Here is a 16,281-nt window from a genome sequence, read left to right on the forward strand (position 1 = left end):
AAGGATCATGTGACACTGAAGACTGCAGTAATGAGACTGAAAATTCAGCTTTGCATCAGAGAAATAAATTCTATTTTAAAGGATATTAAAATAGAAAACCATTATTTTAAATTGTAATAATTGTAAATGTTTTTTTTCTGTATTTGTGATCAAATAAATGCAGGCCTGATGTGCATAAAAGACTTATTTAAAAAAAAACATAAAAAATAGTAATGTCCAAATTTGTTGACCGACACTGTACATACTATTATATATACTATTGTTGCATAATTATCAAAAATGTTAGAATAATAAAGTCCTTTCATGTCACCATTTTGAGTATTGTTGTCAGCCTACACTTCACATAATAGGCCTGTAGGTGGCGCCAGGGCTTAATTTAACCAACTATGATAGTTTGATCAAATGGTAAATGGTGTATCAATATATACAAGTGACTTAGATACTACTTAGCATTAATGTGACTTTTGGTACTTTTGTGAAGTGCTTTGTAGTCAAATAACATCCATTGTTTCAACAACACTGATTCAGATCACTTCATAAATGTAAATTCATCTGTCCATGTCATTTTCAAATGATTTATGGAAAATTACCGCTCAACTTCACATTGTTCAATGAAATTTGAACATGTTGTGCCAGATGATGATTGCTCGGTGTATTATGACAAACAGGCATCAATGATGTAATATTTTAAAATATGTAGTACGTTGTGGATTTTTTATTGAATCAACACACTACCTACCGCACTCACTGAAAGAACTATATTTGGCTCAAGAGCATTGGTTCCTGAGCAGACTGTGAAATACCTACGTTTACACTAGTGCATTCTTGTTTTAAAGCGCATAACTTTTGCTACGGTTACGCCTGCCGTCCACACACTACTCCGGAGTTTTAGACCCTCGAAAATGTAGACTGACCCCTTCAGTCAGTCAAGTCCGACACACACAAGTGACGCAACCCATAGCAACGCGTCGGCAACGACACCTCAGACTGACAGATACGTCAAAATAAACGTGAATTTAGGCTACTTTAGTTTTGTACACATTGCCATGTTAATTATAATCAAATGCATTTTGTTTTATTGACCACAATATTTTCATTGATATTTGTTTGAGAGGGGCACTTTTGATTGATTTTGACCCCATAGGAGGTAAATAGGTGAGGAAGCACGACCTGGTCATCAGGTTCCTCGGCGGGGCGAGAAGGTTAAATCCTCCTCGCCCTCACTCCATATCCTCTTGGGATTTGTCTCTGGTGCTTGGAGCACTCCAGAACACCCCATTTGAGCCTTTGCAGTCAGCTGAGTTGAAAGTTCTGTCGATGAAGGCATTTCTTCTGGTTGCATTGGCCTCCATTAAGAGGGTAGGGGACCTTTAAACATTTTCAGTTGACGATTCGTGCCTGGAATTCGTGCCGGCTGACTCTCACGTGATCCTGAGAAGGTTCCCACCACTCCCTTCAGGGAGCAGGTGGTGAACCTGCAATTGCTGCCCCTGGAGGAGGTAAAACCAGCCCTAGCTTTGCTTTGTCCTGTCCGCGCTTTGCGTACGTGTACCTGTGTACCTGTACCTGTACGTGGATCGAACGCAGAGCTTTAGGACCTCAGACTAGCTCTTTGTCTATTACGGAGGCCAGCAGAAGGGAAAGGCTGTCTCCAAGCAGAGGATGGCCCACTGGATAGTGGATGCCATCGCCTTGGCCTACCAAGCCCCAGGCGTGCCCTGCTCACTCGGGTTGAGAGCTCACTCTACTAGAAGTGTTGCATCCTCCTGTGCGCTGACACGTGGCGCCTCACTCACAAATATCTGTTGAGCTGCAGGCTGGACGACTCCTAACATGTTTGCTAGATTCTATAGCCTTCTTGTAGAGCCAGTATGTTCCTGTGTTCTCACCTCAAACGGGTAGAAACGCCAAGAGCCCCCTGCTTAGTGTCGCTTATATTGCTCCAGTAGAGTTCCCTGATGGGCAAACCCTGTGAGTTTCTTCATCACCCTCGGCAGCTGGACGTGGTGGAGCATTTGGCGCCAGGTCTACATCTGTTGTATGAGAACCGGTGCTAGTCTGGGTGCTCATATGTCATGCCCCTGAGGGGATCCCATATGTGTGTTCTTCCACGTAATAGCTCCTGATCGGAAGCCAGTGTCTTTCCCTTGATATAGTTAGCTCTGTCGACTAACTAGGTCGAAGCCACCCCAAGACATTCCATATGTAGTACGGCCCTAGTGGTGTAGTCCATGTGAGCAGTTCCACATTTACTTCTCTGCAGGCAGGATGTGGCCTCTGCAGCGTTCCAGCATAAAACTTAACGGACACGGCTTTTCTCCCAGAAAAGGGAAGGCGTCGTAATTTCTGTCATCCTGGCACGACTGAATCTGACACTTTGACTTTATGCATAAACTCTGCAACACAGCCTACTGCGGATGAGTCCACCTGAGCAGAAAGATGCAACACTGGTTCTGAAGAGTAAGATGCAGAGGTTGGAGCAAGGTCTGGCAGGATTGTATCTCCTTTAATGCACAGTTTCAGAGCTGTTATGAGATCCATGTCCATTAATCCAGTTCCTTTGTCCACTACATAGAAGTTCACAGAGCATTTGCGGCAGTTTTTTATTACTGTTGCATGCAAGCAGCCAATCACATTAATTCGAGTTCGCGAGTCAGTGACTAAGCACGCTGCTGGTGGCTTTAGAGGTACTTCCCCAAAGTAATCATCAAACATGCTCTTAGGCAGAACTGAGACAGAAGTAGCAGTATCAACAGTCAGTGTAACAGGCCTCTGAATCGCACCAGCTTTGACTTGAACAGTACAGTGCCGTTTAGCGCTTACATTCTTATCTTGTAGTAACACAACAGTAGTGTGTACGTAGGCATTACTACTTGATGCACTGTGTGAGTTTGCGTCATTCTAAAGATGCACATGCAACTCGTGCTCATCATTCTTCTTTTCTACTCTCCTATTCATATTCATATTCCCCTCTTAATACCTACTTCATCCCCTAGTGGTTTCAGTAAGTATTGCACTGAATAAAAGGACACCACAAATGGTTTTAAATTCAGTTCTGGAATGTTGTCAGTCTGGGTTTGTAGTTTGTAAACTGAAAGCATTATTGCACTTTTATTGTGCAGATTGTTTTGTTTAATTTATATATAGCAATTACTCTGTACACTGTTAAAAACATCTATACATATACAGCTGATGTGAAATATGAAATGGACAATCACACACACACAGACACACAAACTGATCTCACTGTCTATATCAGGATTTATTACACATTTATTCTGACATTATTTCAGTGACAGAAATTCAGCTGTAATAATTATGCAATATTTATCAAGCAGCTCAAAGTATTACAGGTAAAATCTCTCTACGGTCTATTCTGATGCATCAACACAGTTTCACTGATGATTTATAAACATAAAACCCAGGATAGAGTGGCTGAGTGAATGTGGTCTGGACTGTGTGGATGAGGCTCATTGTGTCAGAGACGCTGTAGAAGGAGAGAGTTCCTGCACTGTGATCCACATACACTCCTATTCTACGGCTGATGGACACTGCAGGAAGATCAGTCGCTTTCTTATTGTGTCTGAATGAGTAACTGGAGGGAGTGCAGTACAAACTCCAGGACTGATCATTCCCTCCAAACACACACTCAATGCCCCGTCCCTTCCTGCTGATGCTCTTATATGACACTGATATATACACACCATTATTCCCACTCCACTCAATCTCCCAGTAACAGCGTCCACTCACACTCTCTCTACACAACACCTGCAGATATCCATCAAATCTGTCTGGATGATCAGGATACGGCTGCTCTATGTCAGTGTTAGTAATCACTCTGTTCCTCTCAGACAGACTGAGGCGTTTATTCACTGTGTTCAGATCCAAAGTGAGCTGATGGGAATCTGATGGAGAGAAAACACATCAGAATCAGGAATTATGTTAAATCTGTCTGATCTTTTAATGTAGCTGAACTCTTCATGACTAAATGTTCAGTGTGTCAGCAGTGTCTCAGTACAACTGACCAGATATCCTGTGCGCATCATCATTTACATGAGAAATTATTAAACTCATAAGTCATGATTTCTTTAAGCTTTTACAGGAAGAACATGAACACACTCAGTGAGTTTTTCTGCTAGTTTTCTTAGTCACTTACATTGTAGGAAGTCGTTCCTGGTTCTGGGATTAATGTTGGTGAATGTGACTGTGGAAATAAACAGACATGAACAGTGTGAAGAAAAATGTGAAGATAAAGTTAATCAATTTCTAAGACATTTCTAATGTGATGTTCTTCATGATATTAGATGATGTTGGATTCATTTATAAAACACATATATTGGATTTGATCCCAAATTCCATGGATTTCATCCTACATCAATAAATACACTATATTGCCAAAAGTTTTGAGACGTCTGCCTTAACATTCACATGAACTTTAATGACATCCCATTCTTAATCTGTAGGGTTTCATATGGAGTTGGCCCACTCTTTGCAGCTATAACAGCTTCAACTCTTTTGGGAAGGCTTTCCACAAAGTTTAGGAGTGTGTTTATGGGAATTTTTGACCATTCTTCTGGTAGCGCATTTGTGAGGTCAGGCGCTGATGTTGGACAAGAAGGTCTGGCTCGCAGTCTCCTCTCTAATTCACCCCAAAGGTGTTCTGTCAGGTTGAGGTCAGGAGTCTTTGCAGGCAAGTCAAGTTCCTCCACACCAAACTTGCCCATCCATGTCTTTATGGACCTTGCTTTGTGCACTGGTACACAGTCATGTTGTAGCAGGAAGGGACCAAACTCAAACTGTTCCCACACAGTTGGGAGCATGAAATTGTCCAAAATGCCTTGGTATGCTGAAGCATTAAGAGTTCCTTTCACTAGAACTAAGGGTCCATGCCCAACCCCTGAAAAACAACCCCACACCATAATCCCCCCTCCACCAAATTTTACACTTGGCACAATGCAATCAGGCAAGTACCATTCTCCTAGCAACCGCCAAACCCAGACTGGTCCATCGGATTGCCAGACAGAGAAGCGTTATTCATCACTCCAGAGAACAGGAGGACATTTCACGAATGGACTTATTGCACAGGTGGCAGCCTATCATGGTACCACGCTTGAATTCACGGAGCTCCTTAGAGCGACCCATTCTTTCACAAATGTTTGTAGAAGCAGTCTGCATGCCTAGTGCTTGATTTTATACAATTGTGGCCATGGAAGAGATTGGAACACCTGAATTCAATGATTTGGAGGGGTGTCCCAATACTTTTGGCAATATAGTGTATACATATGCTTGTCCATGATGATGAGTGCCAAACCTCGGAACCATCAAGGGATTTTTGTGACCGTTCTGTAGGTGAAAATGATGCGCTTGTTCACATCCCATTTGCATTTTAGATGAACTGTGATTTATAAAGTGGTATGCATTTGCAAACAATTTTTGTCTGTATAGATATTTTATAAATTGTAGGAGCATTCCTGAAATTGTTGAACATTCACATTTAGGATCATTCTACGCACGTGTTTATAAACGAGGCCCAGGACTTTACCTCTGTCAGAGATCTTCTTGAGCTCCTCTTTGCAGAAATCCTCCAGTTTGACTTTCAGCTGACGGACAGATTCTCTCACGCCTTCAAAAGAAGAGAGAGAACTGAAGGGAACGTCATTCACATCTGTAGATTCAGGAGGTGCTGAGAGAGACTGGAAACTCTAAAGAAAACAGAAATCAAAACTCATCAGCTCCACACTTCACTCAATAACCTGCACTACTATCAGATCTGTGGAGCTCTTGTTGACTTGATTTATCTTCAGTAATTCAGAACAATCCAGCACTTTCACACAATCAGAGACTTTCTTATAATATTCATTATGTGGCAAACATAGTGTTTGCCAGTACACTTTGGCACACTTTTAAAATATACTTTTTATGGAAATAATATACTTAAAAAGTTATACTCAAGTGCAGATTGAATGTAATGTTCCCTTTCGGCCGCTACACCAGAGGTCTATGAAAGGACCATCATCTCTCATGGCACATCAGTTGCCTGGAGATGTTGGCAGTGTTTCTAGCTCTGAGACATTTCCTTCCGGACCTCAGAGGCCATCATGTTCTAGTATGAACAGACAATACGTCGGTGGTCTCAGCCTGTCTGATAGACATTTCTGGCTGGATAAAGGACCACTACCTTCAACTAAACCTTGCGAAGACAGAGCTGCTTGTGGTCTCGGCCAACCCAACACTACACCACAACTTCTCCATTCAGCTAGGTTCGTCATCCATAACTCCTTCAAAGTCAGCCAGGAACCTTGGAGTTGTGATTAATGATCAATTGAACTTCACAGACCACATTGCTAGAATTGCCCGGTCTTGCAGATTTGCCTTATACAACATCAGGAGGATCAGGCCTCCTCTCCTCACAAAATTGCACTGGTTGCCAGTTGCCGCTCGCATCAAATTCAAGTCACTGACGTTTGCTTACAGAACAACCACTGGCTCTGCTCCCTTTTACCTAAACTCATTACTTCAGACTTAGGTGCCATCCAGAAACTTGCGCTCTGCAAGTGAACGTCGTCTTGTGGTGCCATCTCAAAGAGGCACAAAATCCTGCCAAACTCTGGAATGGAATGACCTGCCAAACTCAACTCTGAGGCTGCTGAGTCTTTAGCCATTTTCAAGAAACGGCTGAAGACGCATCTTTTTCGGCAACACTTGATCCATTAATAATAACACTTTCTATTCTATATCGATTTTATTTTTAAAGTACATGTACCTCGTTAGATTAAACTGGGAGGGGTCATAGCACTTGCATTTTGTTGTCCTATTGTAAGTTTAACTGCTTCTATTGTTCTCTTTTGTAAGTCACTTTGGATAAAAGTGTCTGCTAAATGAATACATGTTAATGTAAATGTAGTCTCCTATATGAATCGTCTGGGGGGCCTGAGGTTACGCCCTCTGTGCGTCTTCGGCAAGCCTGTGGGAGATTTTTCAGTGGGTGAGCAGCTTTATCATCTCCGTCAAGGGAAAATGTCAATTCATTATTATTCACTGAAGTTTAGAACCCTCACAGCCGCCAGCGGTTGGAATGAGCGCTCGCTCCTCACCATATACCAGCAGGGATTAGATCCCTGAGTGCGGTTGCATCTCGCTGCATACGATGACTCCATCGGACTTGAATGCTTAATCCAATCATCTACCCGTGTCACCAGTCGTATGCAGTTGTGTCTCGAAGAGCACCAGGGTCAAGCACCGTCCTTTTTCTTTCGCCAGCAAGAGCACCTCAGCACTCCAGAACCAGGTAATGAACCTATGAAGATCGACTCAAATCGGCTACCATTTACGGAGTGGCAGAGGTGGCTGACCCAGAGGCTTTGACTGTACTGCGGTGCTGGGGGGCATAATCTCTCCGAATGCCCCATTCGTCTTCCCTGTCCTATGGTGAGTGTACTGAAGAATCCCATTACAACTTAAAAACCTTCATCTCCGGAAACCTCTGCCACTAACTCCACAGCCCGACGACCACTACCCAGACAATCTACCAGGTCCAGTTGGTGACTGGACGACCACTGTGCCGCAAATATGTTCGCTACAGCGCCGGTTCCATCGAACTACGGGTCGGTCAACTCCACGTAGAAACCATCCATCTCCTGGTTCTGGAGAATTCCACCGCTGAGGTGATCCTAGGGTGTCTGTGGCTAGTGCAGCATGATCCCATCATCTCCTGGAGAACCGGCGAAGTCATGAAGTAGGGCAGGAAATGCTTTCCTGACTGCTTCCCTCTGTTCCCTCGTCCTGCTCCAGCTCCGTCCGTCAGTCGACATCCCAACCTGCTACGCCCCTTCAGTAACGCCTTCTGCCCTAAAAGAGCCTCTTTGCTGCCTCCACATCAGCCATGGGATTGCGCCATCGATCTGATGCCGGGTGAGCCAGTGCCCCACGGGAACATTTATCCTTTATCACTCCCCGAACAGAAGGCCTTGGAGGAGAATGTAGAAAAACCCTTCCAACAAGGCTACATCCAGCCTTCTATGTCCCCTGCTGCTTTGAGTTTCTTCTTCGTGGCAAAAAAGGACGGAGGCTTGCAGCCTTGTATTGATTACCGCTCCCTGAACAAGATCACCAGCAAATTCCTCTGTCCTCTTCCCCTCGTCCCAGCTGCACTAGAACACCTCCGTGGAGCCAAGGTGTTCACCAAGTTGGAACTCATGGAGCACATATAAACTCATCCAGGTACATGAGAGGGACAAGTTGAAGACTGCCTTTGTGACCCCTACTGGACACTAGGAGTACCTCGTCATGCCGTATGGTCTGGTAAACGGGGCGTTTACCAGGAATCCTCCGTATTCCAGGATTTCATGCATGAGGTGCTCCGGGAGTATCTCCATTGCTTTGTTCTTGTCTACATAGATGACATCCTCATCTACTCCCAGAGCATGGCCAACCATCACCACCACGTTGCGGAGGTCCTGAAATGCCTGAGGGAATTCCACCTGTTTCTCAAGACTGAGAAATGCTCCTTCCACCAACCCTCAGTGCAGTTCCTTAGTTACCACATCAGTGACACGGGTATCCAGATAGACGAAGGGAAGGTGGAAACCATCAAGAACTGGCCCACACCATCCACCATCAAAGAGCTCCAGTGTTTCCTTGGCTTCGCCAATTTCTACCGAAGGTTCATCCATGGCTACAGCTTCATCACCAATCCTCTCACCAGTCTGCTGAGAAACAAGCCCAAGTCTCTGTCCTGGTCACCATCTGCCAACGAAGCCTTTCAACATCTGAAGGAGAAATTCACCAGTGCACCGCTCCTCATCCATCCAGACCCCAAGAAACCCTTCATCGTGGAAGTGGATGCCTCCACCAAATCATAAGTGCTGGTCTCTCATCCGAGGTTGTTGAGTCAAACTTAAACTCTAGAGCTCCTCCCAAGAGGAAACTTTATGCTTTAAAGTGGAATGTGTTCACTTTATGGTGCAGAGAACATCAGCTGGGCCCAGTTAACTGCCCAGTGGCTTCAGTGCTGGAGTTCCTCCACGGTCGTTTCTTTGATGGGCTCTCTCCACACTTATGGATGTGTCTATGTGGCGGCCATATCCCTGGCACCCTTCGAAGCCATCAACGAGGTGTCAGAGAAATGTCTATCTTTAAAGGTAGCCTTCGTGCTAGCCATTACGTCCCTCAAAAGAGTTGGGGACCTGCAGGTGCTGTCTGTTGCTCCCTCTTGCCTCAAGTTTGCTCCTGGCAGAGTGAAAGCCATTCTCCACCCTAGGCCTGGCTATTTGCCCAAGGTACCATTGAGTGTGATACGGTCTGTGATCCTGCAGGCTTTTCATCCTCCACCACATGTGTCGGCTGATTAAGAGAAGCTACATTTACATTTACATTTACCAGCTGCTTGTGTGTTTTGGTTCACCAAAGAAGGGTTCCCCTGCCTCTAAATAGACCATTAGCAGGTGGATTGTGGAGGCTTCAGCTTCTTCTGATTAGAGCCCACTCAACTAGAGGGATGGCATCCTCATAAAGCCCTGCTATCAGGGGTCTCCCTTCAAGAAGTCTGCAATGCTGCTGGCTGGGTCTCCCCACACACTTTTATATACAGCCTGGATCTGTCCTGCTCACCGGGTTCTCAAGTTCTCACGTTTTGAGTTGTTCCAAACTTGCTTCACACTAGGACAGGCGCTAGTCAGTGTGGTGCAGTGGGTATTTCGTTCCCCAAAGTGTCCTCTTTCGAAGCAGCACAAGTTCCCGCGAAAGGGAACGTTTCTTGCTTCGACCTATCAGAAGCTGACGCTGTTATGAGCTGGTGTCCCTTTATAGGGACACAAGTGCCGTCACATGTGACGTCATGACGCAACACCAATCAAGATTGGACTAGTTCCATACATACTTCAGACGTTATCACGCTTCTCAGGGAACGAGGATTACAGTCGTAACCCAAGACGTTTTCGGACACTTAATTGAATGTTATTTGCAATTACCTGAGTGTATTATAGTTTCAATTTACATTAAATGTAAGTAGCTGAACTTTAGAGTGTTTTTCAGCCACTTAAGTAGGATTTAATGACATCTTTAAATTATATGATCCTGTTATTCTACATCTGTTACCTGCAGGAAATGAATGTCATCCTGTGTGTGTGAAAGCTGCTCCAGCTCAGCGTCTCTCCTCCTCAGATCATTGATCTCCTGCTCCAGTCGCTCCAGTCGTCCTTCAGCTCGATTCACTGCATCCTTTTCCTGATCTCTGATCCGCTGTGTCACCTCAGAGCGGCTTCTCTCAATGGAGCGGATGAGCTCAGTAAAGATCCTCTCACTGTCCTCCACTGCTGTCTGTGCAGAGCGCTGTTAGGACACACATCACAATCACACAGTGAGTTCAGTGGGATTGTAGGAGGAGAGTCCTAACTGAGGCTTCATAAACTTCTCTTCTTCTCCAGACTCACCGTATGAGACGCCACAGCCTCTCTCAGCTGCTGAAGATCTTTCTCTCTCTGCTGGATTCTCTGACGGAGCTTTATCTGAGTCTCCTTCAGCTGAGTCTAGAGGACAAACCAATAACAGGAAATGTCACTTATATCACAAAACCATAATTTAAAAGTTACATTAATACAGAATTGGTGAAGTGGATAAAGATCTGGCATGGCAAGTTTATACTGTAGCTTTAAACCATAGATTTATAGTTTCCTTAAAAGATTCTGAATTAATATAAAACCAAAGTGTCAGCATTATTTCATTAGTTTTATAGGTAAATGTCACCCAAACTGTAATTCTGTCATCATTTAACCTAATTTTGTTCTAAACCTGTATGACTCTCTGTCTATTGTGGAACACAAGTGTACTTAAAGGGATACTCCACTTTTTTCGGAAATAAGCTCATTTTACAACTCCCCCAGAGTTAAACAGTTGAGTTTTACCGTTTTAGAATCCATTCAGCCGAACTCCGGGTCTGACGGTACCACTTTTAGCATAGCTTAGCATAGATCATTGATTCTGATGAGTCCAGTAGCATTTCTTTCAAAATGACCAAAGAGTTTCAATATTTTTCCTATTTAAAACTCGACTCTTCTGTAGTTAAACCGTGTACTAAGATCGACGGAAAATGAAAAGTTGCGATTTTCTAAGCCTATATGGCTAGGAACTACTCTCATTCCGGCGTAATAATCAAGGAACTGTGTGGCTGTACCATGAGTGCAGCAGGCGTAATGATATGACGCAGCGCCTGAAAATAGTCCCCAGCTCGGTAACTTCTTCCAACGTGACCGGGACTAAGTTTGTCTAACCTATTAGACCTATTTTCAGGCGCTGCGTCATATCACTACGCCTGCTGCACTCATGGTACAGCCGCACAGTTCCTTGATTATTACGCCGGAATGAGAGTAGTTCCTAGCCATATAGGCTTAGAAAATCGCAACTTTTCATTTTCCGTCGATCTTAGTACACGGTTTAACTACAGAAGAGTCGAGTTTTAAATAGGAAAAATATTGAAACTCTTTGGTCATTTTGAAAGAAATGCTACTGGACTCATCAGATTCAATGATCTATGCTAAGCTATGCTAAAAGTGGTACCGTCAGACCCGGAGTTCGGCTGAATGGATTCTAAAACGGTAAAACTCAACTGTTTAACTCTGGGGGAGTTGTAAAATGAGCATATTTCCGAAAAAAGTGGAGTATCCCTTTAATTCTAAGAAATAATCATGAAAGTGACCTCTCTGTAAGTAAAAAAGTAAAATGATACTTTTAAGAGCTGAAGTACACATTCAATACAATTAAGCACACGTATTAATTTTTTTAATCACTGAAGTGTAGATTATTTTTACACTTCCTTTGTCTCCTTTTTGGAGCTTGAAATGCTTGTACCCCATTCACTATCAATGTTTAGACTAAGAATAGATGAGACGTTCTGATGTCATATTTTACATTCATTCCACAGAAGTATGTCAAACTGGTTTAGAACGACTTGGCAGTGAGTAAATGAAGACAGAATTTTGCTCAAACAATCTCTTTAAATTCATACCTGTTTCTCAGTCCTCTGTGCTGCAGCTGATACAGTTTTGTGTTTTTTATGTTCATATTCCTTACATAGCACACAAATGCATTGTTGATCAGTGATACAGTACATTTCTAGCTCTTTATCATGTTTACGGCAGATCATGTCCTGCAGTCGTCCAGTGGCATCAATCACTTTGTGTGGCTTACGTGAGTGATATTCCTCATGAGGGTCAAAATGAGTTTGACAGTAAGATTCCTGACACACCAGACAGGACTTGATGGCTTTGTACTTTCTTCCAGTACAGACATCACACTCCACATCTCCGGCTTCAGCGTAACAGTCAGCAGGAAGTTTAGTCTTCTTCAGTTTCTCCACCAGTTCAGCCAGAATGGTGTTTTTGCCCAAAGCAGGTCTTGGACTGAAGGTCTGTCTGCACTGAGGGCAGCTGTAGACTCTCTTCTCATCCTCCTGATCCCAGCAGCCTGTAATACAGATCTTACAGTAACTGTGTCCACAGTTGATGGTCACTGGATCCTTCAGAAGATCCAGGCACACTGGACACATGAACTTATCCTGAGAAAATATGGCCTCTGCCATTTTACTGCATAAATACAGAGAGACACAAACACACAACAGTTGAACGTTTCCCTAAACTGAGGATTTGAAATAATTTCCTGCTTCTGTGTTTGATTGACATGTGTAAAACAGGTTGTGTCTTAAAGCAGCTTCCTCGTTCCTGGTCAAGGAGAGTCAATTTCCTAGGCTGCATTAAAGTGCACTTTTATATATATATACAGAACTGTGCAAAAGTCTTAGGCATGTTAATGTTTGCGCATAGTTTTTCAGGTAGCTTTGCAGGAAGGTTTCTTCAAGCATCTTGGAGACGTTCCCGCATTTCTTCTGGATTTAGTCTGTCTCAGTTTTTTCTGTTTCTTCATGTAATCACAGATGGACTCGATGATGGTGAGATCAGATCATACCGGCTGTTGTCAGACTCCTTGTGCATACACAAATCTCACTGGATTATTACAATTAATGGCAAAAAGAATGTTTGGGGGGGGGGGGGGGGTTGCATTAACATGCCTAAGACTTTTGCACAGTACTGTATATATATATATATATATATATGCTGATTTTGGGTACAGATTGCCTAGCATTTACACAAATATTGGGGATTGTGTGTGTGCGGATGCCTCTTGGGGGACAGGACTAGGGATGGGAGAAGCCATGACTCAGGCTGGGGAAGCTGTTGGGGGACCATCACAGACTGACTCAGAGGAAACGAGAACAAGGTTGCAGCTAATGCCACCTGAGTTGGATACATTTTTTCTCGAGCAGTCTCATGATAAAATGCTCTAAAACACACACGCTCACACACCTATGACCGGGTCCGCACCATCGATGGACCGCTACTTTAGCCTGATCAACCACTTTCTTATCCCTATTTTTTCCTATTATAAAAGATAGATTGTATTGGGTGGCCCAAGACACCCAGACAAAGGAAGATACAAACCAGTTATTAGTGCAAAAAGCCGTAGACAATTGCTTTTCCAGGCAGCTCATTGAAGTCCCATGGCAGGCCACTTGGGGGAAGGAAAGACATGCGAACATCTCATAGCCCGATTTTTTTTTGGCGGGGTATTCACGAAGACGTCCGTCGGTGCTGTGCGCCGTGTTGTAAATTTCAACTGGTTAATCCTCCTAACATTTCAAGAGCACCATTGTGCCATTCAAGAAAATTGGTATGGACCTAATCAGGCCATTAGAACATTGAGCACGCAGACATCATTTTGCATTAGTTCTAGTGGATTATGCAGCACGATATCTGGAAGCACTGCCGTTACGCACAATTTCTGCAAAAAGTGTAGCGGACGCACTATTTAGCATTATCTCCCGAGTGGGAATCCCCAAAGAGATTCTCAATGATCAGGGCACGGCGTTTATGTCACGTACATTAAGCGAATTATACTTCAAACTGCGTAGTGAAATTCAGTATATCATGGACCTCTCTCTCAAATTCTCTCTATGGAGAATTTGCTCAAGGCACAGGACAGACAAAGTCAGCTGTACAACAGGGGTATGCGAGAGTGTCAATTTGCACCGGGAGAGTGATTTTATTACTTCCAACATCTATTTCCATGTTACTCGTTGTGTGGCAAGGACCATTTGTGCTCACACAGCGAGTTGGGGATCTTGATTATGAGGTAAGACGAATGGACAGGGGTGATTCATGTCAAATTATTATCTCAATCACACTAGAATGTGATGATGTCGGTTGAGTTAGCCGCGGCCGTTTCATGCAGAGGAAGATCTCGGGCCAGAAGCAGCTGTCAAACCCAATCCGCTCGCTCTGGTCTCGGGGGGAAATCACCGCTCACCGCTGCAGCTCACCGATTTAGCCAAGTTGCAAGCAGATTTTGCATGGTGTTTTAACCCCTGCCCCGTCGCACAGACCTCATACAACACTATATTGAAAGGATCCCTGGGAAGAGGTGTGCAGCCGCCCCTATGGTTTACCTGAACACAAGTAAAAAAGTGGTACAGGATGAATTAAAGGCTATGCTAGAGTTGGGAAAAATTGCTGAGATGCTTGATTGTTAGGTTAGGTTTGCTTTTACTCAACATTTTTATAAAAAGATTTAACAAAAGGATATTGGCAGATCCCCTTGTAGCCTTTGTCTCAAGAGAAAACAGCCTTCACTATGCCATTTGGATTACACCAATTTATTACTCTTCTGTTTGGGCTGTTCGTGGCTTCCGCAACCTTTCAGCGTCTCATGGACAAAATCCTCCGGCCCCATTCCACGTATGCCGCTGTATCATTACAGCGATATCATGACAATATCATTATCTACAGCACCTGGAACACACATGCACTGTCCTGAGATCGCTGAGGGTGGCTGGACTCACGGCGAACCCACGGAAGTGTGCAATTGGGCTTATGGAGGTACGGTATCTGGGCTTCCACTTTGGACATGGACAGGTGCGTCCTCAAATTGACAAGACTGCTGCGATTGTAGCCTGCCTAAGTCCCAAGACCAAAAAGGAGGTGAGACAGTTCCAGGGCCTAGCGGGATATTATGGGAGGTTTATTCTTAATTATTGGGAGCTCACCAGCCCACTGACTGATCTCACTAAAAATTAAGCACCAGATCCGGTCCAGTGGATGGAGCTGTACCAACAGGCCCTAACCAAAGTGAAGGTTGCCCTGTGCGGCGAGCCGCTCTTACACTCTAACTTTGATCACCCTTTTTTGTTGCAGACAGATGCATCGGACAGGAGGCTGGATGCAGTCCTGTCCCAGGTGGTCGGAGGAGAAGAGTGGTGGGTGCATTATCTAAGTCAAAAGCTCTCAAACAGAGAGACTAGATACAGTAGCATTAAAAAATAATGTTTGGCCATTCGTTGGACCATCCTCACCCTCCATTATTACCTCCTGGGATGTGAATTCACTCTCTGATTGGACCACGCGCCCCTCTAGTGACTCCACCACATGAAGGATACGCGTGGATCACCCGTTGGTATTTAGCTTTACAGTCTTTTAAGTTCAAAGTGGTTCACAGGCTGTAGCCGACTTCCTCTCTAGAAATGGGAGAGGTGGCTGCATGCCGGATGGCTCCCTGGCCTGATTCGGGTGTTGGGGGCATAGTAAAGCGGAGTCTGCAGAGGGGAAACGAGTGCGGAGACGAGCGGTGAGAAGGAGGTCAAGTGAATGATGACTAACACCTGTCTCTAATTCTAGTGATTGGCGGGGAGATGGATATAAGCGGCCCGCACACCTGGAGATGAGAGAGAGACTTATGTGCTACAATCCGGAACTGTTGTTTTGTTATATGAGGCAGTGTGCCCTGCAACGCTTATTGTTTGATTTTATTATGTGCAAATAGCAGAATATTGTTTGTTCTTGAGCATGTACTGTATGTTTTATATGTGTTGTAGTAGCAAACCTGGCATCACGGTCATTCATTTGGAGCTGTACGTCTCATATCGCTCACTCGTTCCCGGTTAATGTTGCTGATAATTCCTGGGTAGGTCGTTTGATTTATGTGCAATTAGCAGTGCATTGTTTGCTCTTGAACGTGTATGTTTTGTTTATTTTGTTGTAGCAACAAGCTTGGCATCGTGGTCGTGACTTGGGATATGATGTGTTCAGTATAAAATAGGACACATTGTGGAGGTAACTGAAGGTTTTATGTGGTTTTATATTTGATAGAAAAATGTATAACTGAAACGTATGGTCCAAAGGTAATTTGTATATTTTAATGGTGTATAAATTTAGGTGTACTGAATGTGTATTATGTTTT

The 16,281-nt window shown here is 44.0% G+C and overlaps 1 protein-coding gene across 1 annotated transcript; it reads right to left on the reverse strand.

Moving 5' to 3' along the window:
* Window positions 1–3,239: 3,239 nt before the first annotated feature.
* LOC311294675 (tripartite motif-containing protein 16-like) lies at window positions 3,240–12,678 on the reverse strand. The gene is made up of 6 exons (XM_084415677.1): window positions 12,002–12,678; window positions 10,431–10,526; window positions 10,096–10,329; window positions 5,543–5,702; window positions 4,157–4,204; window positions 3,240–3,905 (listed from the first exon to the last, which is right to left on the reverse strand). Exons 1-6 carry the CDS (start codon window positions 12,572–12,574, stop codon window positions 3,385–3,387), a joined length of 1,632 nt encoding a protein of 543 aa, XP_084271803.1. The 5' UTR covers window positions 12,575–12,678; the 3' UTR covers window positions 3,240–3,384.
* Window positions 12,679–16,281: the final 3,603 nt, after the last annotated feature.

Source organism: Rutilus rutilus (genome assembly GCF_951802725.1).
Source record: "Rutilus rutilus genome assembly, chromosome: 8".
Taxonomy (NCBI): Eukaryota; Metazoa; Chordata; class Actinopteri; order Cypriniformes; family Leuciscidae; genus Rutilus; species Rutilus rutilus.